General features: G+C 48.3%; 2 protein-coding genes across 2 annotated transcripts; one reads left to right on the top strand and one right to left on the bottom strand.

The window, feature by feature from the left end:
* The first annotated feature begins 5121 nt into the window (after positions 1 to 5121).
* On the top strand, positions 5122 to 11876 carry LOC103183570 (hematopoietic SH2 domain-containing protein homolog). Its single transcript, XM_042342853.1, has 7 exons — positions 5122 to 5185; positions 6136 to 6287; positions 7185 to 7274; positions 7909 to 8074; positions 8214 to 8273; positions 8783 to 9157; positions 10792 to 11876. Exons 2-7 carry the CDS (start codon positions 6163 to 6165, stop codon positions 11536 to 11538), a joined length of 1563 nt encoding a protein of 520 aa, XP_042198787.1. The 5' UTR covers positions 5122 to 5185; positions 6136 to 6162; the 3' UTR covers positions 11539 to 11876.
* Positions 11877 to 13833: 1957 nt separating this feature from the next.
* Positions 13834 to 22988, bottom strand: LOC103183487 (calcium and integrin-binding family member 3). The gene is made up of 6 exons (XM_007900996.1): positions 22938 to 22988; positions 19260 to 19294; positions 18142 to 18253; positions 16080 to 16227; positions 14855 to 15050; positions 13834 to 14144 (listed from the first exon to the last, which is right to left on the bottom strand). Exons 1-6 carry the CDS (start codon positions 22986 to 22988, stop codon positions 14123 to 14125), a joined length of 564 nt encoding a protein of 187 aa, XP_007899187.1. The 3' UTR covers positions 13834 to 14122.
* Positions 22989 to 24264: the final 1276 nt, after the last annotated feature.

Genomic DNA, 24264 nt, shown 5'->3' with positions numbered 1-24264 from the left:
ATACCCGTCTCTCTCTCTCTCTCACACACACAAAATTGTCCAACTGTCCAGCAACAGACTCGCACATCGGATCTCCTCTGTTCCTCAGCACTCGATGTTCTTTCTGACCTGGTTTAACCCTTTGCCAAGAACATCCATTATCCCCTTCTGTCTTCCTCTATCGTAGAATGAGTGGGTGTGTCACTTACTTTGTTAATAAAGCTGCGGGTGACCTTCAGTAAATGGCTCCTCTCTCTCTATCTATCTATCTCCCTGATCCCCTAACCCTTCTTGTGTCCATTTCTCTATCTCTCTCTTGTTCCTCCTCCACCACCTCTCTCTCTCTCTCTCTCTCTCTCTATCTATCCATCCCTTCCTGACTTTAAGGAATGTGTCTCAAAAGAAACATGAAATCAATCCCAAATGCCTGCAAACCAGACCCAGAACTTAGTCCCAACATCTTGAACAGAAGGAACTTTCTCTTTTGAAACTGACCTGCAGATTCAGCCCCGAACCGCAGCCCCCGGATCAGCAGCTCAAAGTCTAACCGTAAAACCAACCGTTCCCAGGAGCTGGGATAACGGAAGAACATTTGTTTATTTGGGGGGGGGAGGGAGTTTGTGTGTGTTGGGCGGAAACTACAACAGAGCGAATCACAGGAAGGAATAAAAAGCTGCCACTCAACACACCTGTACCTTGGACTAGACACACCTGTGCCTGGGAATAGACACACACCTGTACCTGGGAATAGACACACACCTGTACCTGTACCTGGGAATAGACACATACCTGTGCCTGGGAATAGACACACACCTGTACCTGTGCCTGGGAAGAGACACACACCTGTACCTGTGCCTGGGAAGAGACACACACCTGTACCTGGGAATGGGGTCACACCTGAACATAATTGTATGTCGTTTATAATAACTTTAACAGACTATGTTCTAAAGACGTTTTGTAACTAAAGGCAATTTTTTGAACCAAGGTGTTTAACAACTGGTTAACGGTGGTTGGGGTATCGACATCAAGATGTGTAACGTTTACAGTGTCGCACACTGACACATGGTAATGGGACAGGTTATACCGAAAGTGCAGATGCATTCTTTGTGGGGTGGAAAGTTTAATTCCCTGCCCAAATAGACTCTGGAGATTTGATGCTTTGCATTAACCGTTCGCTTTAATCTTTAAACCCCAACTGGGCTATTGTGAGAAATGTCTCTTGCAAATGGTGAATGGTTGCAGTGGCAGGTATTAGCTACGAGGTGGCACCGCACGCCACAAATAATTCCCATGGTGTTCTTTCTGTCTGATATTGTGATGCAATGAATCTTTGTAAGCAATGAATGTGTTATAATCAGGGCTTGTGTTGATTCAGGTGTGACATTAATTCTTTCAATGAACGCCAACTGTTGGAATAAAGTGTTAACGTAAAGGAGAAGGCGGAAATAAGCTTTATATCATCTCTGAGGCATTGTGCGGTTTTATATCTCGGTAACAATCGGCTATTACTTTCTTCAGTCGAACGGCAACTGGCGTTTATATAGTGCCCTTCGACCCGGGTCAGCGTCTCGGAGCGCTGGACAATGATGGAGTTTGACGGGGAGCCAGGGAGAAAGGGGAGTCAAACGTGGTATGGTTGAAGAGGGGAAGCCTTCCGGTGCAGCTTGAAGACGGGCGAAGAGGGTTTGAACCCTCCGAGGTGCAGCCCTGCTGTATAAATGCAAGTAGTTGCTGTTGTTGGGGGGGTAACAAGTGCAGCAGAGAGCGACCTGGAGTTAGTTCTGGCCCTCGCGCTGGGCTGCGCACATCCAGAAAACTGAGCGAGGTGCGATACCAATGTCATTTATTGTTGTTGTTGTTGTTGTTGTTGAGATGGATGGATAAGACTGAAGTGGATAGATATCCGTTGGGTAAGTGCCTCAACAAGGGATGTGGAGCGAGGGCGGGAAATTGGAGTTGAGGTGCAGATCAGCCATGACCTTAGAGAATGGCGGAACAGGCTCGAGGGGCTGAATGGCCTCCCTCCGGTTCCTATGTTCCTTTGTAAAAGTCACGGGAACCGCTGGGTGGCGCGACACCTGAGGTTCCATTTTTACGGCCACCAGGCAGCGCTGTGGTTGCTGTTGGCGGCTGAGCCACCTGGAACAGGTGGGAAAAACACACTTTCTTTTTATCCTCCTGGTAAAGCCTTGAGTTTGCGATCGGTACAGCGCCCTATCACCTCGTTGCAACGTCCCAAACCGCTGCACGGCATGTACTGCAAAAGTGGACTGACTGCGCATCTTGCCTGTCCAGTTGTTCCCACTAACAGCCGTGGATTGAGTGACCGAATTACGTCCTGTAGTTCTTGACAGCAGTTAATGGCAGCCCCGGGTTGCGGGGTTATTCTGAGCGCGAGATACCTAATTAGTGCTCAGCAGGAGTAATTATAATTTGCTGTCTGCCGCATCCGCCTACAAATACGCAGTCGCTGCACCGGAAGCCCTTTGAGACGTCGCAGCGACTTGGCAAAGCACAATTATCAAATGGATCATTAGGCACTTCACAGACTGTTCTTGCAGAGTGTAGTGACTGTGGGCGTGCATGCACTATCACTCGTGGCTGGAGTCTGGATGGGATATTGGTGGCAGCCAAATTGCCCCCCGCGGCTTCCCACAAACAGCCATGAAGCGAATGACCGGTGTTATCTGAGGGTCGCCAACAAACTACACAGTCACTCCACTTTACAGTATAGCCTGTGAAGCGCTTTGAGACGTCTGGAAGCCGTGAAAAAGCGCTGTATCAAATGCAATTATTATTATTATTATTTCTTCTCATCAGCGTGTCGCCGTTCGATTTAAGGGGAGTGGGAGTGCAGCGGCTTTCACTTCAGGAGGACGTTTCCAAGAGCTTCGCAGGATTCACTCGAAAATTCAGCGAGTGTGTATTTTGTAGGCAAATGCAGCGGCCAATTTGCACACAGAGACGTCCCACAAAGAGCCGCAAAGCGAATGGCGGATTCGGTTTGTGTCCTACCCGCCTGCGCGGAGCAGGGAGTGCGGCTTAGCTCAGCGAGGTACAAAGTCTATATTTCCCACCGGGACAGCACTGGGAAACTCTGATACGCGAGGACGTTGCAGTCCACGTTCTGTAGACCAAGCTGCATGTTGTACGGTACATTTTCAATTGGGTGGCTCATTTAGTAGCGCTCTCGCCTCCGAGTGAGAAGGTTGTGGGTTCAAGCCCCCACGTTGGGACTCTGAACTCGCACAGTCTAGGCTGGGGAAGCTCCGTGTTGTCGGAAGCTCGAGCAGTTTGCTGCCTCTCTGCCCGGTAGGAGGTGGGTGAAGATTGTTCCCATTGACACCGTTGAAAAGAGAAGTTAAGTTTCTCCTGGGTTTCTTGGCCAACCGTCCTCCGGGTAAGAACTGGTCACTCACCGCGTGGGCCATCGCTGCTGTGCGGGAAACGAGTTGAGTGCTCTCCGCCAAAACACTTCCGCTGCAATTTATATCAGGAACTGTTCCAAATGAAAGTATTGGCATTTTGATACAATGAGCTACAAAAGCACAAGGTCTCTTCCTTCGGTGGTAATTTCTGGGCATCCACACTTCAAAATTGGTCATTTTTCCACGTGATATAACAAGAGATGCTTCGGCCCATCTGATCTCATCCCTCCATCAAAACACCAAGCTGTTTATAAAATGAGCCCTGGACTCGACCGCAACCGCACACGTCCGTCCTGTTGACCTGTCCCGGTTGTTAATCCCCCTCTGCGTAAAGAAAAGCTTCCCCGTAAAATGTGTCGGTGCCGAAATTTCCCTCGGCCAACTCTGAGCTCTCCGTGTCCTCGGCACGTCCAGCAGAAGACCTTCCTGTTTGACCGCGCTTACCACAACAACAACAACTTGCACTTATATCGCGCCCTCCACGCGGGATAGCGTCTCAGAGCGCTTACGGTCACATCCCCTCTCTCTTCCCCGCCCCCCCCCCCACCATCACCCCACCCACCAGCTCAGCGTCAGACTCCCGCTATTAAGCGCCCCCCGAGATGCTGCCCCACGTGAAGGGCGCTATAAATGCAAGTTGTTGTTGTAGATTGACTCCCCCCACACACCAGGTGGCTCTGACACACTCTGGCCTTGCCGATTCCCCCTGTCATCTCTTTATCAGGAAGATTTTAGAGCCACCGACCGACCCAAATCCACTCGTATTTCACGGTTAGTTGTCCTAACGTGGCTCCTTTGTCTGGTCCGACTCTCGTCTCCTGCGAATAGTGTGGGAGCTTTGCCTAGTTCTGCATTGTCTAAGTTGGCCCTCGGTTTCATTGTGTTTTATTCAAATAAAATACCTTTCTGCAATCCCCCCCCCCCCACCCACCACACCCTTCCTCTCCTGTCACTCCCACAGGACTGTGACTGGAGGAAACTGTATGGGGGGAAAACTGTGTTTAACCCCTCGTGAACTCCAAATCCTTGACTGTCCACTGTCTTGGGATGTCCTGCCGACGTGAAAGGCGCTACACAAATGTAATTTGCTGCTGCGTCCTGATTTATACACCGTATAATATTCAGCAACCGGGTCCGACCGCAGGGTGTGATTCCTAAACGTCTCGGTGCATACAGCTGGGCGTTTACATTACAGTCATTACCGTCAAGTGAAGCGAACAGAACAACTGTATTCGTTACGACCGATAATATTCCTGGCATTTGACACAACACCCTTTCTCCTTGACTTCAAGGCACTTGACAGGACAACTCCCTTCACTTTTCAAATAGTCCACCCGAACGCTGTTCAGCGTGAAGAAGAGCGCGAGATAAACACAAGTTGTTGTTGTTGTTGCTGTTGCTGTTGGACAGGCAGGCAGGACCTCGGTTTAAACGTCCCAACCCGAAGGACAGTGCCTCCGACAGTGCAGCGCTCTGGAGTTTCTTCGGACGGTCTGGTGGTGAAACAGTTAATCCGGTTTACCCGCGATTTATTTGTTTGCTGGTTTCACTTCCTCGTAACAGCGTCGCTTTCCCCACCTGTTCGGAGTCACACCCAGTGATGGGTCGACAAATAAAGCGAGCGAGCAGGAGTATTAAAGGTCATTGACTCCCGGTTTCATTTTACACGCTCCGGAAGGAAGAGCCGGTCTCTTTCCACAGGTACGTCCGATCTTAGACCGCAGTAACCCACAGAACTGCGCGCAGGAGAACTCCACACTCGCACTCTGGGTCCCAAGGTATGTCGTCTCTTTGGCAGACACCAAATAATAATAATAATAATAATAATAATCCTTACGATTTGGTGCAGAGAGTCTATCACGTCGGGAGGACGTCCCAAAGCGCTTCACGGGATTTGCTGCCAAAGTGCAAGTGACTGTGTGTTTTATGGGCAGGAGAGAGAGAGAGAGAGTGCGATCAGATTCAATGGGAAAATAAATCACCTGCCCAGCTCGGACCTGATGGCTTGTTTCTGGGCTGGAGAATTCAAGCGTTATGTAATTCTATGCGCTGTGGATTACTATTATGTATGATGTGCACAGTGTACACACCGCATCGAAACCCATGTGTACACATCGCTCGCTCTACTAATGTTTTTTCAGGAGGCCGGGTGTCTGACACATGTCGGGGGATGGGATGGGGCCGGTTGTATGGGAAATGGGGAAATTTCCCTTTGTCCCCCTTCGTGAATGGCTCCCGCTATTTAATACCCCAGAGCCTGACACCCAGGTGAGTGGCAGCCAATTGCCGCCCAGATCCCGGCCTCCCTGATGAGTGACAGCTACGATAGTCAACCACCACCCACACCCTCCCCTTTTGCGTGACAAGGTTTTCAATGCAAGGATTATTATTATTATTAGTTCAGGTCCAAGGAGACTCTGCTTACCTCCCCTTCCCAAGGAGATAGCCAACTCCACTAAACCCAGGCTGTGTGCACTGTTGTGATCCCACTTCATAACCGAAACTGTGAATGATTGGATAAGTGAGTTTTATTCCGTTCGTTGCACCCCTGAATCCAACAACTAAAACATACCCATCACCCACGGGTTGAATGTCAGGTTTACCTGACTCTCCTGTTGTGTATCTGGGAAAGGTAAACAGGTCTGGCTTGTTTGGTAATGAGTTGCGATGGGCTGGAATGACGCGGAATGAGCTGTGACAGAGGTCGATTCCTTTCTCTCCTTTCTAGGATCAGTGGCTGAGTGAGGATGGTTTGATGGCTCGCTCGGAGATGAGACTGAGTGGCAATCCTGCTGGCGATGGCTTTGCTGAGGGCCAGGCTATACAGGGTATGAGTACCCATCACCTCCCAGAGTGGCTTCACGGGAACATCTCCAGGAGGTGAGCCTCGTACAGTATTTACTTGGGTCTGACACACGCGGAAACCGATCACCGTGCTCGAGAGTATCCAAGCGAAGCTGAGGTTTCCATGCATCCCACGCACACATGGAAATCCCAGAGATAGATTGTTGGAATGGTATGCACACTCTCTCTCTCCCTCTCTTTCTCGCTCTCTCCCTTGGAGGGATGCATCCTGCTTACACAATTCCGGAAAGTATTAGGGGCAGGTTGGCAAGAGCCGAGGCTTGGGAGTTGTGTTAACCAGCAAAAAATGCATGGAGTACAATACGATTTAAACTGATATCGCTACTTGCACACTGGTGTTTCGACATGACCCTGAGCCGATCGAATCTGCCTTGAGAGTGTGTGGCGGGCGGGTGGGGTGGGGGGGCGGGGGGGACGGACACGTGAGCAACTGAGCCAGTGGTCGAGATGTCAGAAGCAGGTCCGAGTCCAGTTTGCGGATATTTTTGTTAGTGAAGAACCACTTCAGGACTCCACAGTGACCTGCTCTGGAAATGAACTGTGTGTAAATCGGGCTTCCCGTGGGTTTGTCTGACCCACGTCTCGTCATCAGGCCAGGAGGAATCCGCGTCTAATAGAATTAGGGAATTATAGAACGCTTGATTTTTTTTTCCAGCCCAGAATCAGGCCATTCGGCTCAGCGAGTCTGCGTTGGTGTTTTCTCAACACGCGATCTGAACACCAGCATTTGTCTTGTGACCCCGTCACTGAAAGGCAACTCCCAACCTCTCTAAAGCTTGCTCCTCACTGTAATATCCTTTAGCTTAGCCTCACTGGTACCCTCTGTCTACAGCCCCACTAGTTAGTGCACGCTCTGATGATCTCTCTCTGACTCGCCCTCACTCACTCTGCGTTCTGTTCTCCCTCTGACAGACATGCTGAAGAGTTACTGCAGGATAAGCCTCTGGGATGCTTTCTCGTGCGATTCAGTGAGAGTCGGAATGGCTATACCTTGTCCTTCAGGTGAGCAACAGCTGGGACTTAAAGTAAAGGGGCAGTTTGTCTCTCCATCAGCGACGCCTCAAACCACTTCAGTGGGAAAAGATGTTTCAAAATACATCTCTGAATGTTGCTTAGTCATAAGTATATCGTCACGGGCTTTACCTTTACGTTCTCAAGTGTTGTGGGTGAAAGTCACTGTCAGACTATACACGGAGACCCGTAGTGCAGTGGTTAGTGTGTGCTCGCCTCGATACCCAGGTTTGATGCCCGGGCAGGACCGAAGCATTGGGCAAGTTTCCTTACTCCACGTAGTCCTCTGTTTACCTAGCAGTAAGTAGGAACCTGGTTGTTTAGTCGATTGGTGGATCGTTTTACCGGTCTAACAATCACTTAACACCCCCCCCAAAAAAAAAATTGTTCACTCAATCTATGACTGTTCGTGGGACGCTGCTGTGCACAATAGGCTGCCGCGTTTCGCCCAGAAAATATACCGTCAATTCACTTCATAATATATTCTGTGAATCTCAGTGACACGTCTTAACGACGTGATTATTATTAGTATAATTATCATTGCTATTATTACTTTTTCACTGATTGTTAAGGACCCTCAGTACAGTTGCCCGTTAAACCTCGGGGTGGTTTTGTTCTTGCTCAGGGGCCCCGTTCAGTTCCGACATTTCATGATCGACGTGATGCCAGACGCTCGCTGTATTATCTCCGGAGAGACGCGGGTTCACAGGTCACTGCAGGAGCTGGTGTCGTTTCACACTCACGTTCCTATCAGGCCCTACGACGAGTATCTTACAGTCCCCTGCGGGCAGGTGAGTCAACACAAACCAGTGGCGTTGGGAGGTTCGTTGCTTTTACCAACTCCGGATCTGGTAAGTCGAACACTCCGAGTCGGCTGTGGCCTAAGAATGAGTTGGAACATGGTTGTAAGACCCTGTGTAACAAACCCAGATCTGGCGATGCTCGCAGTTTTACCTGAGCCCCAGTTCAGCTCTGAGCCCTACGCAGATGGTCAGTGCTCTCAATGGCAAGCTACGTGGCTTTAGCTGGTTAGATGACAGCGGTTATCCCAATGCACACATTAACTGCACAGGATTGAGCGATAACTTCTCCAAGCGTTTATTACAGCCTATTCGAAAGCAGATGTTTACTGGGAAGCACAGAGAGCCCAGGTTTACCAGGCAAAAGAGTTTATTTAAAAAAAGATACAGATTCAATGCTTTTTCAGTACTAAAGCAGTGCCTTTTAATGCCTCAGTTCGAATATATGCAGAATATCCGGGAATATGCAGCACTTAGCCACACGCTAATTCGCTAGACCGTGATTCTGTGTTTGCGAGAAGCAAACACGATCTGTCAACTTCAAGGCACAGAATGCAAAACACCCACAGAGTAAAGCATCGCCTTTGATGTAAAATCGTTCCAAGACTGTGGCTGTGGCTTATTCAAACATTCCACTGTAACTAGAATCTCTGAGGCTTTGCTCTTGTGCGCTATTTAACGTCGAGCTCTCTCTCTCAGGTGAAGACTAGGAGCGGAGAACCGTGCTCGCTCAGCCCTGCGTTGGGAAAAGAACGACTGACGTCGCCTTCGGGCTGTTTCTCTGCCGCCAACATCGCCCCACTGTCACCGAGCTCTGCTTCTCCAGCGGCTGCTAAACCTCTGCTGCTGCCAAAACCACTCAAGTTCCAGGCGGGCACATTGGTTCCTCCCCCACTGCCTTCCCGGAAAGGGCTGGTCGTCAGCCCAGGCGCCCAGCTCGACCCAACGATCCCCAGCCGGGTCCCAGTGGCAGCCAGTGATGACAGCAGAGGGCCTGTGAAAAAACTGTACCCATCGCTCCAAAGTGAACTCAGGGCATTGCTACAGGGGAACCAGATTCCCACACCCAAGGCGGTGAGTGTCACAGTCTCATTCGCTAATTTCTCCCTCCTCCCCCACAGGGTTCCTACATTTCTTCTTCCCCCATCGCCCAAAGCTTGATTTAATGAAATGTGGTCACTCAATCCACGACTGTTTGCGAGACACTGCTGTGCGCAATTGGCTGCCTCGTTTCACCCACAAGTTTACATAGTCAATCCACTTTACAGTATATTCTCTGAAGCGCTTTGAGACGTCCTAACGACATGATAAGGCGCACTATCAAATGCATGGATTATTATTAATCCTGCCCACCCTTAGGTAGGGTGTCCACACCACCCTGATTTCCGAGGACAAGATGGGCTATTGTGTCCCGGGGTTAAATTTGCCCCGTCTTGAGTTCAGCAACAAACTGAGCAAGAACGATAAAATCCTAAAAACAGATACGCTCGTCAGAGAAACACTGACATTAACCCAGCAAGCTTCTCTAGTAATTGCTGGCCTCTGGAATTATGGTGAGTTCAATTTTGTATTGTTCAAAATATAGTATTTGTTCGCAAATTTGGTTCACAAAATATGGTCGCCCTAATTCAGGTCAATTGTAGTGATTACTATTAGCTGTTGAGCGCAAAATGTCAGGTGTGAATATCATAATGATAATTAATAATAATAATCCTTGCATTTGATATAGCCCAGAACAATATGGCATGGGTTCAGGGTGCGTAAAGGGCAAGTTCAGAACAGTCACCTGGAAACAATGTACTGTTCAAATAAATTACTAGGAGGGGTGGCTGTCTATTGTTCTGCTATCTTGTTCTTACAGTATTCTTCTGGGTTGAGTAACAAGTAAGGAATCCTCCCTTGCCTCCTTCAAGACGGTCTCAAGACCCTCCTCTTTGATCGTGCCTTCGGTCACCCTCCTTCCAACCCCCTGCTCTCCACCCTCACCGATCCCGACCCCCAGCTCGGGTCCGAAACACTGATTGTCCAGCTCCTTGGGACGTTCCCCCCGATGTGAAAGGCGCTATATAGATATAATGTTGTTGTTGTTGTGTATAAGACATTGGTTGGGCCACACCTGGAATATTTCATGCAATTTTGGATGATACTAATAGTTGCATTTGATAAAGTGTCTTTCACGTCGGGAGGTATCAAAGTGCTTCACGGGCTTCACTGTAAAGTGTAGTGATGGTGTTTTTGCAGCGAACACAACAGCCCATTTGCGCACAGGGTATTTGCTGTCCAGCACACTGGGAGAAACGCCCTATTCTTTTCAAATAGTGTCATAGCATAGGAACATAGGAGTAGACCATTAAGCCCCTCGAGCCTGTTCTGCCATTCTATTAGATCATGGCTGGCCTGCACCTCAACTCCATTGACCCGCCTTTGCTCCATATCCCTCGATAACCTTCCCTAAAACAAAACTCTGTCCAACACAGTCTTGAAAATTTCAATCGATCCAGCATCAGCAGTCTTTTTCGGGGAGAGAGTTTGAGATTTCCACTACTCTTTGCATGGAAAAAAAAAAAGGGGGTATGTTTAATGAAGAGGCAGAAGGGGGTTGCGGTTTAACATCTCACCCGAAGGACGGCATCCCCGATAGTGTAGTGCGCCGTTCCCCTGGTCTGATCAATGTCGGAGCCGGTCAATGTGTTGCATTGTCATTGCAGACGACAGCTTCTCATCTTCCAGCCACAACGCTTCCGAGACACAATTCCGAGGAGGGGGCTGGCTTTGACGGAGCCCAGAGAAACTCAAGCTCCGAAGGACAGAAGCAGAAGATGGTCGCGTCCCAGGATGACGTTTACAGTGAGATTGACGTTGCCCAGCACGCTCGCAGGTTGCAGAGTCAACCTCCCATTTGGTGCCCTCAGCAGCCAAGTCTAGGGATGACGTCTCAAGGTAACACGGCAAGTGCCCCAGAGGCAGCATCAGGAGGAGGAGGAGAAGGAGGCAGCCTTTCGGCCAGACTGAAGGGCCAAACCGCTCTCCTTAATATCAAAGAAATTATTTCCAAATTTTCCGAAATCAAGCATCGTGCAATCAGGGTCAGAGACCCAGAACCCCAAAGGTACCAACCCAGCGCCCCTCAGGGCTGCTGCAATTCGGCTCAAAACGTCTGCTCTGCCTCGAGAAACACAAACGTGTACTCCACGCTGGACCAGAGGAACCGGGAGCCCCAACAAGTGAGCACGCTTCACCCTCCAAGGCACACAAGAGCTGATACAATGGCCACCCAGCCACCTGGCCACACTCCGCTGCCCTCCACTCCTTGGGCTTTGCCCAGTGCTGAGACTGACTTTGCTGCAGGAGGTCTCTGCCATGGGAGAGACGAGGAGTGCTTGGGAGAGAGTGGCCATCTGCCCGAAGAATATTTGATCCCTCCGCCATACGCTCCTGGATACAGGCCCAGCTAGGAGACGGAATTTCCGAACGGGACGACTAAAATGATAGCTTCGGAAACGGTTCAACTGGAACCAGTCAACACAAGACTTGTAATGAATCAGCCTCACTGTCCTGGGGGTCGAAGTCTTATTTCATTCAGCGTTTTAAGCAAAACAAATACAAAAGTTCACACTCAGAACTCGAGCAAGGCTTTTAGGGTTTGTTTGGGTGGATCCTTTTGGGATGAATTATTAGAGTAAAGTGCAAAGAGGGGTTGAGATAAGGAGGTCACTTGCCACTTGCCAGTAATTTGTCGCAAATGTAACATGACACTTTATATTTATTCAGCGCCTTTCGTATCAGGAGGACGTCTCAAAGCGCTTCACACCGCTGGCTGGGCACCCAAAGTTGAGGGTGGGAGCAGAAGGGGGTGCGGAGGGGAAAAGATGACTGAACGCGTGGTCAAAGAGTACATCTTGATACAGAGCTCGAACGAGGTCAGGGAAGTGAACGAGCGAGCGTAAGTGCAATAATAACATTTCTTTGCTCACTGTGTGCCCCTTCTAAGAGGCTTTTTGGCACATATTCAGTTGTCCTAGAAAATAACCATCAGAGCTGGGCCCTCTTTAACCTCATATTTGTACATGAAAAAAATGAAGGCTAAGTTTGACAATAAGTGGGTGCCCTGCTATCCCAAATGTTGGTGGGGAGGGGATGGGAGGGAGTAACATTCATACACAGGATAGATGTTGGATGAGAGAGCTGACAGAGAGAGATCGAGAAGAGTTTAAATCCCAGTCCTGGAGGAGATCACCTTCCCATTCCTACCCTAGTTAGGAATCGTTAGGATAATAATAATGATAATCGTTGCATTTGATGCAGTGCCTTATCATATCTTCGGGACGTCTCAAAGTGCATCACAGAATATTCTGTAAAGTGAATTGACTATTTCGTGAAACCAAATGCGCCCTCGCCCCCAAAGCTTAACCACCCTTAACTCTTCACCCCTCACCACCGCAGCTCCAGAGTGTTAAGCAGCCGTCGATGCTGTTATTGTATACATCATTGATTTCTTTTTATTTGCATGTTCAACGTCAGCGATAAGAAAGATTTTCTGTAATTTTCTGGATTGTGAAATAGGCCGGCAACTCGCACAGAGGCTGGCTTTGTAAGTCTCTTGTCTGCTTTGGTTACTGCTCCAGGAAACACATCGTACCAAAGAAACCTCCATATCAGACCGCGAAACCATGTGTCAACTTGGCTCAGTTGGTAGCGCTCTCACCTCTGAGTCAGGCGATTGTGGGTTCAAACCGCACGACTGGGACTTTCAACTCATTTAGTCCGGGCTGACACTGCAGTGCAGCGCTGGGGGTACTTTGCATTATCAGAGGTGTCGTCCTTCAGATGAGATCTCGGACATCTGCCAATTCAGGTGGGCATTAAAGATCCCCTGGCACAGCTTGAAAAAGAAAGGAGTTAATCTCCAGCAGTTACCCCAACACACATTCTGGGGTCCCCAAGCCTTGGCTCTCGTCCCCAAACTGTTGCCTAAAACTCTCCGGAATTAGGTGAGCAGGTTGAGTCCCTCCGGGGAGAGAGAGAGAGAGAATGAGTGCACATTTCATTCCAGACACAGGAATTTCTATATGTAGGTTGGGATGCATGTGACTCTCGGTCTGGTTTGGATTACTCTTAAGCAAAGTGATGGATTTCTACACGTGTCAGACATCTGGCTGACAGAAAAAATATAATAAGGATTCCATTAGCCTTTCTGTTGGCTTCTGTCTTCTGTGCTGCCACTCTTGTGACCTGTGTACCTGCAAACCAGCTGCGAGAGACACTGAATTGTAAAATAAAATCAGTCCCTTGTATTGTCACACATGTCTGAATTGCAAATTACTTACAAGAGTATCTGTTCCGCCTCTGGGTTGTCTGTGGGGCTTAGTCAGATCTGGTGCTGAGATTGCTATCAATGTGCCACTGTGATCACTGTCCGTCAAACCCCAGTCTCCCACCAGGTTTGGACCTGGTTCCTTGCCCTCTGTAGGCGATTGTCTTCTAGTGAACAATAGGGAGGAGTGGTGTGTGTAACCAGTAGTGTGGGGATGACTGTACGTTTCTGGGTTGGGAGCGTCCAGTGAAACTCACACCACTGACATTGGGCTGAATGTGAATCATTCCTCACGAATTCCTCATAACATTTCGGACTCCTTATCACACAGAGGGTTGCATCCTTGCGTTACGTCGGAGATTGAACCGTGAGCGTGAGAGGTGACGGGGCGAGCAGTGCGTGTGTGTGTAAAAAAAATCGCTGTCGGAGTTTGAACTTTTTCTTTTTCAAATTTCATTAAAAACGACAATAACGTTAATGATGAATAAGACGGAAATCGAGGCTGACATCCCATCCCCCGCCCCTCGCCAGTCTGAATCAACGTTACAAGAGAAGCACAGTTAACGCTTTAGAAAGACTTGGACGCTGGAGTGGGGAAGTGTCTTGTCCTAAAGAGGGTGGTGGGCGATTCTGCTCTGGATGGGAGGTGGGTTCCGATGGTGAGAGGCAGGTGTCATGTGGCTGGGTCTCTGGATCTCTGTGGTAGCTTTGCTCCGCTCACTGGCTTAGATTCGGATGTGGAAGGTGCTGAGGGAAGAAACAGAAACACGTTTGAGTTGTTAATTGATCTGGCTGTGACGAGACGTCTCACAGCGCTTCACAGGGTATACTGTTAAGTATAGTGGCTGTGTATTGTGTTGGCAAAACGGATTGTCAGCCTAGGATGTGAGCTCAACTGGTGACATGCAATCGTTTCAGTCTCGCGGGAATCGGAGGGTGTAGCCAAGTTGTTCAGCCCCATGGAGGCTCGAAGGGCATATGGGCATAACAGTAATAATCCTTGCACTAGATATAGAGCCTTATCACATCATTGAGACGCCTCAAAGCGCTTCTGAATTGATTATATATTTTTGGGGCAAAACCCGGCAGCCAATGGCACACAGCATGGATTGAGCGACCAAATTATTATTTTTTCTAAGGCCCCAGAAAGCGATTTGTGAATCGAATAACAACCAGGTTCCTACTTACTGCTGGGCAAACAGAGGAGCGTGGAGTAGGGAAACCTGCCTAAAGTTTCTCCCCGCCCGGGAAACAAACCTGGGTCCTCTGGCTTGCGAGGCGAAATTCTAACCAATAAGCTACAGGACTCCATATGGCAGGGCAGTGGGATTGATCGAACATGAGCACCTTGCTCTGAGAGCCAGTGGGGACCCGACGGGGCCGAGAGAGAATAAGGTTGAGAGAGCGCGCACACACACGTACACACGCACACACACATTGTGAAGGGCGTTGGTTACCTGAGGAAATCAGGTGCTCGTGCAATCATGTGCTGGAAATCCTCCAGTGACAATTTGCCGTCATTGTCCAGGTCAGCTTCATCCAGGACCTTCTCACCCACCAGGCGCACCTCTTCCTCGGTCAGCTCGTAGCGGGTCAGCCTGTTCAGGGTCTTCTCCAGGTCCGACTTGCAGATGAAGTCGTCATTGTTGAAATCTAAGAGTTTGAGACGAGAGTCATTTTGGAGTCCTGTAGCTCAGTGGTTAGAGCACTCGCCTCGCAAGCGAGAGACCTGGGTTCGATTTCCGGCAGGGTGAAACTTTAGGCAAGTTTTGTTACTCCACACGTCTCTGTTTACCTAGCAGTAAGTAGGAACCCGGATGTCAATTGATTGGCGGATCGCTTCTCTCGGGGTAATAATCCCTTCAAAGAAAAATAATAATAATAATTTTGGTTACTCAATCCACCACATGTTTAGGGGACGCTGCTGTGCGCAATTAGCTGCCGTGTTTCACCCACAAAATATACAGTCAATTCACTTCATGATATATTCTGTGAATCACTTTGAGAAGTCTCAAAGACCCAATAAGATGCTAATAACAAATGCAAGGATTATTATTGTAATTATTTCATTGCTCGTCTCAACTTGGTGAAGTAAAGAGAACCTTGAGCGATGGGCCAAGGGTTCAGGCAGGTCCCACCTCATTGCCTGGACTTGTAGATGAAACTTCACTCCTGATTTTAATGAGGATCAATCTGGCTCAGTTGACCAGCGTTCTTGGCTGGACGGAATTCAGTCGCATTCATAATGTCAGCTCAATGTTCTTGGAATTGAAATGGACCTGCTGTAATTTCAGAAGCTGTGTGGCTGTTTTGATAATACCCTGCGCTCAAATTAATACTCATCTGCCGTCCATTCAAATCATTCATTTCCGACACTGTCCATGCATGATTCATGGAAACTTTCCCTGACCCTATCACACACGCTGGCAGCTTCAAAAGGGGCAGAAAATATTCATTGTTACCTTCTGGTACAATAACAGACAATCAAACAAAGCCACCAGCAAATGGCGTGGATAAGGTGCGTGTCTCCTGCCGCTTGTCTCAGCCTGGCTCGTTTGGTGGCAACTCTGAGTTAGAAGGTTTGGGGTTCAACCCCCCCACGTCGGGACTTTGAACTAACATAGTTCTAGGAACCCATCATACACATAACCGTCGCTAAGAAATAATGTCATCCCCATTTACCGTATATTTTAAAGGCGTAGCAAGCCTTCAGATCTCGCGGGGCCATTTCACTCAACACCGAGAACATATCCAGAAAGTTGTCCAGTGTCATGTTCCCTTCGCCATCCTCAGAGAACACCTCGGCAATCCTCTGGCGAAAGGGGTTATCCTGCAGGCAGAGAGCAGTTACTGATAATAATAATAATCCTTGCATTTGATGTAGCGCCTTATCGCGTCTTCGAGACGTCTCAAAGTGCTTCACGGAATATACTGCAAAGTGAATTAACTTTGTGTATTCTGTGGGCGAAACACATCATGATTGGTGTCTGGAAGTTACATCATTCTCTATACTGTACGCCGAGACTTCAGACATGGGACGTAGCACCCAAGCTTATTTCCCTAGGCAAATACATGGAGCAGTGCTTGAACGACAGGCCAACGCTCCTGTGAATCAACATCATAAGAACAACAACTTGCATTTATATAGCACCCCCCTCAAAGCAGGGTAGCGTTCCAGAGCGCTTGACAGTGGTGGATCACGACGCCGAGCCAGGGGGAGGGGTGAGGTGAGGTGTCCGTAGGAGCGGTCAAAGAGGAAGGTCTTCAGGCGCTTCTGAAATAAACTGCTAGAATATATATGGTATGTTTATATATAATATATTGTCTAATATAAACCTCACACTTGGTACATAGGAGAAGGCGGCGTCTCTGGTAGATGTTACCTGAGCTCATTCTGATGTTGGGATATGGTTAGAGATTTGCGCACAGCAATGTCCCGTAAAGAGCAGGAAGGGGTAAGCGACTAATTATATCTGGGGGATTGTTGGCCAGGACACCGGGAGAAACTCCCTTCTCTTTGCGAATAGTGCCACGGGATCTTTAACGTCCACCTGCACGGTGTTCGTTCCACGTGCGATTGAGGACATGGTTTTTTCCGGCCTACACACACAGAAAAACAATCCACAACATCACACGCACTGATTGCCTTCACCTACCGTAAACTTAATGACCCTGAAGCTGTTTTAGTTGAGGTAAGTTGCGGGAGGTGAGGTGCTGTCACCCAGCTAGCTCATCATCTGCACAACATCTGTCCAATGTGTGGGCCGGAAAAAACAACCAGATCTGTCCAATCTGGTCAGGACATCTCATTAGATGAAGGAATGGAGTATAAATGCAAGTTGTTGATGTTGTTGACGCTGGCTGAAATCAGAATGTTTCTTTCCTACGCGGAATAGCTTTACGGGTCAGCCCACCGCGACCACAACAACAACAACTACAACACAAATGACATTTTACATTGTGTAAAATATATGCCGTGACTAGCGAATAAATTGTTAACGACAGCCCTTTCACTTTCCATCTCTGGAGAGGCCGAGAGAGAGTGAGTGAGTGAGTGAGTGATTAGGCTGTTTGAGCAGGTCCACTGGTAGTTTAATGGTGTCCAATTGCTGGTAAATGCTCAGAGATTCCTGTCAATTAGTAGTGGGTGAATTATTCATTATTCATTCTCTGACAGTGAGAATGCACTTGGCACAGGACACAGGGAAAGGCGTTCAGGGTACCACTCTCACGCTCTCTAAAGGGACTAGATAATGTAGACTATGATAAGCTGCTTTTATCTTGTACTGAACAGTAGAACCAGAGGACAAGGCCTGCGATTGAAAGGAGGTGGGGGTAAATTCAGAACTAATCTGCAGAAACACTACTTCAGTCAGCGAGTAGTAAACGTACGGGAGACGGTGGAAGCAGAGAGGGTAGATTCTTTCAAGAACAAATTAGATGGATCGCTGTTAGAAAATAATATGGTCACTCAATCCACGACTGCTTGTGGGACACCGCTGAGCGCAATTGGCTGCCGCGCTTTGCCCGCAAAATATACAGCCAATTCACTTTACGGTATATTCTGTGAAGCGCTTTGAGACGTCTTGAAGACGTGATAAGGCGCTATATCAAACGCAAGGATTATTATTATAATATCTCAGGATACAGTATATAGTTTGGGACAAGACACCAGGATGGTGGAAAGCGAACTGGATACACCTTGGTCTTCTTTCGCCTAGTTAATCCTTATTTTGTTATGTACCTTGAGCTCAGGCATGCTGCTAATCAGCTCGTATGGCAATTTCACCTCTGGGTTGGATTTGTAGTCCAAAGGGACGAGTTGCGGAGCCAAATCTCGGTAACGGTGGAACAATCTGGAAGGAGAATAAAATAATTATTTCACAGCTATTTAAACAACCGGGTCCCACAGACAAGAGTTTGTTTGGGAAAAAAACCTTTGGAGAAACAGGAGGAGATATTGAATAAGTAATTTCACCTACAAAATACACAGAGACTACACTCTACAGTATATTCTGTGAAGCGCTTTGAGACACCTCGAAGATGCGATGAGGCACTATATCAAATGCAAGTATTATTATTATTTCCATTGGTGAGAGAGTCAGTAAAATGAGGAAGTAAATTTAAGGTTAATACCAAAAACATTAAGGGAGAGATTAAGTTTATTTTCATGCATACAATACAATTTATATTGTATTTAGAACAACAAAGTTCCCTTATATAATCCCCTTCACGCAGGGCAGTGTCACAGAGTGCTTGGATAACGTCTTTCACATTGGCAGAACATCTCAAAGCGCTTAAGAGAATTATTGGGACATTGAATGCGTCCTATAAAAAAAATGGTAGTTCCATTCTTCAACCCAAATCCTTAAGTTTGTCTATAACTCTTTAAATACTAACCACTTTTCTTGCATTTGTTACCTGTTTGCATGGTGTGATGCCACCTGCAAATGAGTCCATCTACTTAACGCCAGCAAGCTCCAACAAGCTCTCCAATTCCTGAAGGGAGTCCAGGGGGGAAGGCGGAGAGGAGAATCATAGAATCATAGAATTATACAGCACAGAAGGAGTCGATTCTGCCCATCGTGTCCGTGCCGGGTCTTTGAAAGAACTGTCCAAATTAATCCCACTCCCCCGCTTTCTCCCCATAGCCCTGCAAATTTGTCCTCCCCAAATACCTATCTACTTCTCTCTTGAAAGTTGTTATCAATTTGGCTTCCACCACACTTTCAGGCAACGCATTCCAGATCCGAACAACTCGCTGTGCGAGGAGGGCGAAGGAAGACCAAAGGAAGAGGAACAGAGCGTGTGATGTGAAAGTAGCCGTGGCCAGCAGATTGAGCTCAATGTTTCTAGACTCACCTCAGAATTTCCTTTCGTGTGAAAAAGGTACAGTCCTTGGGAGGGGGAGAAAAACAAAATGAGCCAGGTTAAAGTAAAACAGTCGCATTTGCTGGAAAAATTTGCCATAGATTTCGAAAACCTTTACGAATTGAAATTCCGACCACATCTTGTAATTATATAAGCGTCCTTCACACACAGGGCAGCATCTCGGAATGCTTGACGGTGGCGGAGCCTGATACCGAGCCGGGGGGAAGAGAGGAGGTGACCGTAAGCACAAAGAGAAAGGCATTCGGTTGTGATCTGAAAGAGGGGAAGGAGGGGGTAAGGCAGAAAGACTGGAGGAGGGAGTTCCAAAGCTTCGGGGCATAGTGGCTGAACATAAGGCCACCTGGATGCAGAGAAGCTATTTCCTCAGGTGGGGGAATCCAAAACAAGGGGGGGGGGCATAGTCTTAAAATTAGAACCAGGCCATTTAAGAGTGAAATCGGGAAGCATTTTTTCACTCAAAGGGTGGTAGAAATCCAGAATTCTCTCCCACGAAAGGCTGCGGATGCTGGATCCATCCACACATTCAAGAGTGAGGTTGACGGATTTTTGGTAGGTCAGGGTATCAAGGGATATGGGGAGGAAGTGGAAAATTTTAATTGACAAGATTAATTGAGGTACAGATCAGCCGTGATCCAACTGAATGGTGAAACAGGTTCGAAGGGCTGAATGGCCGACTCCTGTTCCTATGTTCCAATGGTGGAGCGGAGGGGACGAAGTTACAAGTGAAGTTACAAATGTAAATGGATTATTTAATAATAATTTTGGTATTAAAATAATAAAGCCCTCGCATTTGATGCAGCCCCTCATCGTCATTGTCCAGACGTCTCAAAATTGGCACAGTTTTACTGTACTGCTTATTTGTTGGTTTATTTAGAATGGATTTACGTTCAAAATGCACTGCAGAAAACGGACTGTGTATCTTTCACATGCGCTCACTTTCTTTCAGTATCTCCCCCTCTTTCCCTCTGTGACCTACACACATTCTCTCATTATTCTTGCCTACACAGAGTAACATCCCATAGAGCACATTTTATCTTGTGTTGTGTAATATATACTTATTAACCTTTTCCAGCTTTGCATAACCATATATAGCATTACCACTCGTGCATACTCCTGTCTATAGCACTGCCCCTAGCGTATAATCCTGTCTATAACATTACCAGTTAGCTATTTATAACACCGCCAGCAGCAGGAGAAATATGTAGGGGTACATGAGGAGGTGGGAGTGAACTTGATGGATCCCATCAACATGCAAACTAAACCTTTATTCGTTCCTTCCCTTCAGGTATCCCCCAGCTGTGAATTATCTACCCATGATAAACTGACCTTTATAATATATATATGTGTGTGTCTATATATATATATATATATAGACACACACATATAAGTCGCTATACAAAATGCAAGGATTATTATTATTATATGGATATTATAATACTGTATTCACCATCTCATTTGTATTTAGATGAACCAAACCGTCTCCTGATCACGTAAATCACCCTGGTACACCAGCCACCGCCGCTCCCTTAAAGCCCAGGTGCATTCCGCTGAGCCACCTGACTCAAATCAAACCTAACTGTCCACCGGCAGATTTGGCTGAACCATGTCAGATCCTACCGCTCCGCCTCCGCTAACTCGTTGTTCTACTCCAAGACAGTCTTGGAGGCTCCTCTTCTCCATCACGAACCGACTCCTCCGCCCACCCTCTCACGCCTCACCCATCCTCATCTCAAATGCCAACTGCGAGGCGATGTTGGACTTCCTCGAATCCAAAATCGAGGGAATCCGCTCAGCTGCCTCTGCCACTGCAACTACTACCCCCTCTCCATCTCAGCTTTGAACCCGTCTCGCCCTCCTTTCTCATCACCACCATAACCCGTATGAACCCCACCACCTGCTCCCTGGATCCCATCTCTAGCCCCCTCCTTACCTCCCAGCTCCACCTCCTTGCCCCTCTACTCACTGACAATCGTTAACCTCTCCCTGTCCTCTGGTACTGCTCCCACCACTTTAAAAAAGCTGTCATCACTCCTATCCTTAAAAAAACCCTCCCTGGACCCTTCTCTACTCTCTAACTGACGCCCCATCTCCAATCTTTCCTTCCGCTCCAAGGTCCTGGAACGAATTGTTGCTTCTCAGCTTCGCTCCTTCCTCTCCCGCCACTCCCTTCTCGAACCCCTCCACTCGGGCTTCCCTGCCACCCACAGCACAGAAACCGCGCTGGTCAACATAACAAATGACATTCGGTCCATCTGCGACCAGGGCTCCCTCTGCCTCCTCGTCCTCCTTGACCTCTCTGCTGTTTTCGACACCGTCGACCACTCTATCCTCATCCACCGCCTCCCCTCTCACCTCAACCTCCACAGCCCTGTCCTTGATTGGTTCAGATTGTACTTCTCACACCGTCTCCACTTCATCTCCTCAAATGGCTTCCCCTCCAGCCCCCGAACCATCTCGTGCGGTGTTCCTCAGGGCTCTGTTCTTGGTCCCCTCCTCTTCAATATCTATATGCTCCCCCTTGGTGATATTATCCGCAGAGATGGGGTCAACTTCAACATGTATTCGGATGACACCCAACTCTACCTCTCTGCCTCCACCCTTAACTCTAGGACCACAGGTCCTGACAGAATGTCTGTCAGACATCAAGTCCTGGATGAGAGCTAACTTGCTTCAGTCAAAAGTCAACAAGACCGAGGCTCTCCTGATTGGCTCCTATCAGTGCCTCCTCACCTCAGGCGCTGACAGTATCACCATCCATAGTTGAACACTCCACCTTACTAAGCCAGTCCGGAAACTTGGAGGTCTTGTTCGACCATCGTTTCGACCCCACATTCGCGCCATGACCCGCTCTGCCTTCCCCCACTTCTGCAATGTTGCCCGGCTCCGACACTGTCTCACACCCCAGGCCGCCGAAACCCTCATACACTCTTTCATTACTTTGAGGCTCAACTGCGCAAACTCACTGCTTGTCGGCCTCCGCAACTCCTCCCTCCACAGGCTGCAGATCATCCAGAACTCTGCAGCCTGTACCCTCTCCCACACCAGGCTCCGTGACCCTATCATCCCCATCCTTGCCCAACTCCACTGGCTTCCCATCACACAGAGGATACAGTTCAAGATCCTGGTCCTCACCTTCAAAGCCCCCCCATGGTCTTCCTCCGCCATACCTCTCCGACCTCCTAACCCTCTACCATCTTGTTCGCTCCCTCTGCTCAGCGGGCTTTGGCCTGCTTCACGTCCCCCGCCCTGCTCGCCCCACTATCGATGGGCAGGCCTTCCGCCACTCTGCATCCACCTTCTGGAACTCCATCCCGCAGTCCCTCCGTCTCGCCCCCCCCCCCCTCCCTCGCCACCTTCAAGACCCACCTCAAGACCCTCCTCTTCGACCGTGCTTTCTATCTCCCTGCTTTCGCCCCCCCCCCCCAGCCCTCCCCCTCCCCACCCCGACCCTCGCTCGGGTCCCAAACTCTGTTTGTCCAGCGCCTTGGGACGTCCTCCTGACATGAAAGGTGCTGTATAAATGGTGTTGTTGTCGTAGATGAGCGTTACAATAACTAACCATAGTTTAAGCGCTCTGAGACGCTACCCTGCACGGAGGGCACTATATAAGTGCAAGTTGTTGTTGGAGTTTGGAACCAGGTGTCCTACCTGATAGGCATCCAGCTGATGCGCAGTGAAGATGTTTTGCTTGTTCCCCATGCTGCTGTGCAGTGTGAACCTGTCTGGCTCCTTCACCCTTCTGCTCCTCTACACATTCTCAAGATTCAGGTATGAACGGGGCTAACAATGGGCGCGGGGTTAGGTTTCTGCTCTAATTAGCCCACTTATTTTCAGAATGATAATGGAAACATTTAATTAATTCTCTCTTATGAATATAAAAGGATCGGTCCTGGCTGGCTCTGCACGCCCTACGGTGCTGCCAACATGTTAGCTCAGTGGACTCATGTTTCACAGTCTTTAAGGGAACAGGGCCAAACAGCAATACCCCCAGCAACATGCAAACAAGTGGCTGACATCGTATCCAAATATCCGCACGCTTTTAAATTTTGCATGTGACTCGCTTCTTTTTTTCAATACATTTTAATGCGTCCGATTATTTTTCACAGAGAGCCTGACCGCTCCTCACCCGGCTGCCACACCAGGAGGGGATATATAGGAACATAGGAACAGGGGTAGGCCAACCAGCCCCTCGAGTCTGTTCCGCCGTTCTACTTGATCATGGCAGATCTGTACCTCAACTCCAATTACCTGCCTTTGCCCCGTATCCCTTGATACCTCGACTTAACAAAAACCTATCCACCTCAGTCTTGAAAATTTGAATGGATTTGTATTTTATAACATGTCATAAAATTTGAAGGGATCCTGTTGAGCAGCAGTAGTCAATCTTTTTGGTCGACCAACCAAATACAATTTATTAATTTAATTTTAACCCCCCCAACACCCACACCCACCCCGCGACTTCTAGAGAATAGTTTCACCCACAGGCTCTGCATATTTAGAATCAATGCCAAGATTGTTTTTAGAAAGTGAGGAGATACTGTCTTACAGAGGCTGTATATGATGAAGCTGAGTTGAATGGCTGATTCATTGCCCAGGATTAATTTTTAATTCCAGGCTCCGATTGTTGCTCACTAAAAGCACACTTGGCATTGATTTTTGATCTGCAGAAACCCGAGGGTGAAACCATTCTCCGCACATGATGGGTGAGTTGTCTGGACAATCATGGCAGGAGCAAGACCAGCCATATAAATGGCACTGAAACCAAACCTCTCACACTTATCCCAGCGTAACTTAACATACAATACAATTTACAGTTATACAGCGCCTTTCACATCGGGAGGATATCTCTAAGCGCTTGACCCTACTGGCTGGGCATTTGAACTGGGTGGGGGTTGGAGCCAAAGATGGTTGGGAGTGGAAAGATAACCAAAACAGCAGTCAAAGAGGTACATCTATTGGCCAAACCAGTCTACAT

The sequence above is a fragment of the Callorhinchus milii genome, unplaced genomic scaffold (genome assembly GCF_018977255.1).
Source record: "Callorhinchus milii isolate IMCB2004 unplaced genomic scaffold, IMCB_Cmil_1.0 Scaffold21, whole genome shotgun sequence".
Classification (NCBI taxonomy): Eukaryota; Metazoa; Chordata; class Chondrichthyes; order Chimaeriformes; family Callorhinchidae; genus Callorhinchus; species Callorhinchus milii.
Note: the sequence above shows the minus strand (reverse complement) of the source record. Positions and strands in the feature narration are given on the sequence as shown.

Bases quoted from the DNA above. Each gene is read 5' to 3' on its own strand.
- LOC103183570 (XM_042342853.1), top strand. From the start codon at position 6,163: ATGGCTCGCTCGGAGATGAGACTGAGTGGCAATCCTGCTGGCGATGGC. The intron at 8,075-8,213 runs GTGAGTCAACAC...TAACAAACCCAG, and splicing joins TTACAGTCCCCTGCGGGCAG to ATCTGGCGATGCTCGCAGTT. The intron at 9,158-10,791 runs GTGAGTGTCACA...TTGTCATTGCAG, and splicing joins AGATTCCCACACCCAAGGCG to ACGACAGCTTCTCATCTTCC.
- LOC103183487 (XM_007900996.1), bottom strand. From the start codon at position 22,988: ATGGGGAACAAGCAAAACATCTTCACTGCGCATCAGCTGGATGCCTAT. The intron at 18,254-19,259 runs GTGAGTCTAGAA...TTCTCCTTCCAG, and splicing joins ACACGAAAGGAAATTCTGAG to ATTGTTCCACCGTTACCGAG. The intron at 16,228-18,141 runs GTACATAACAAA...CTCTGCCTGCAG, and splicing joins GCAGCATGCCTGAGCTCAAG to GATAACCCCTTTCGCCAGAG.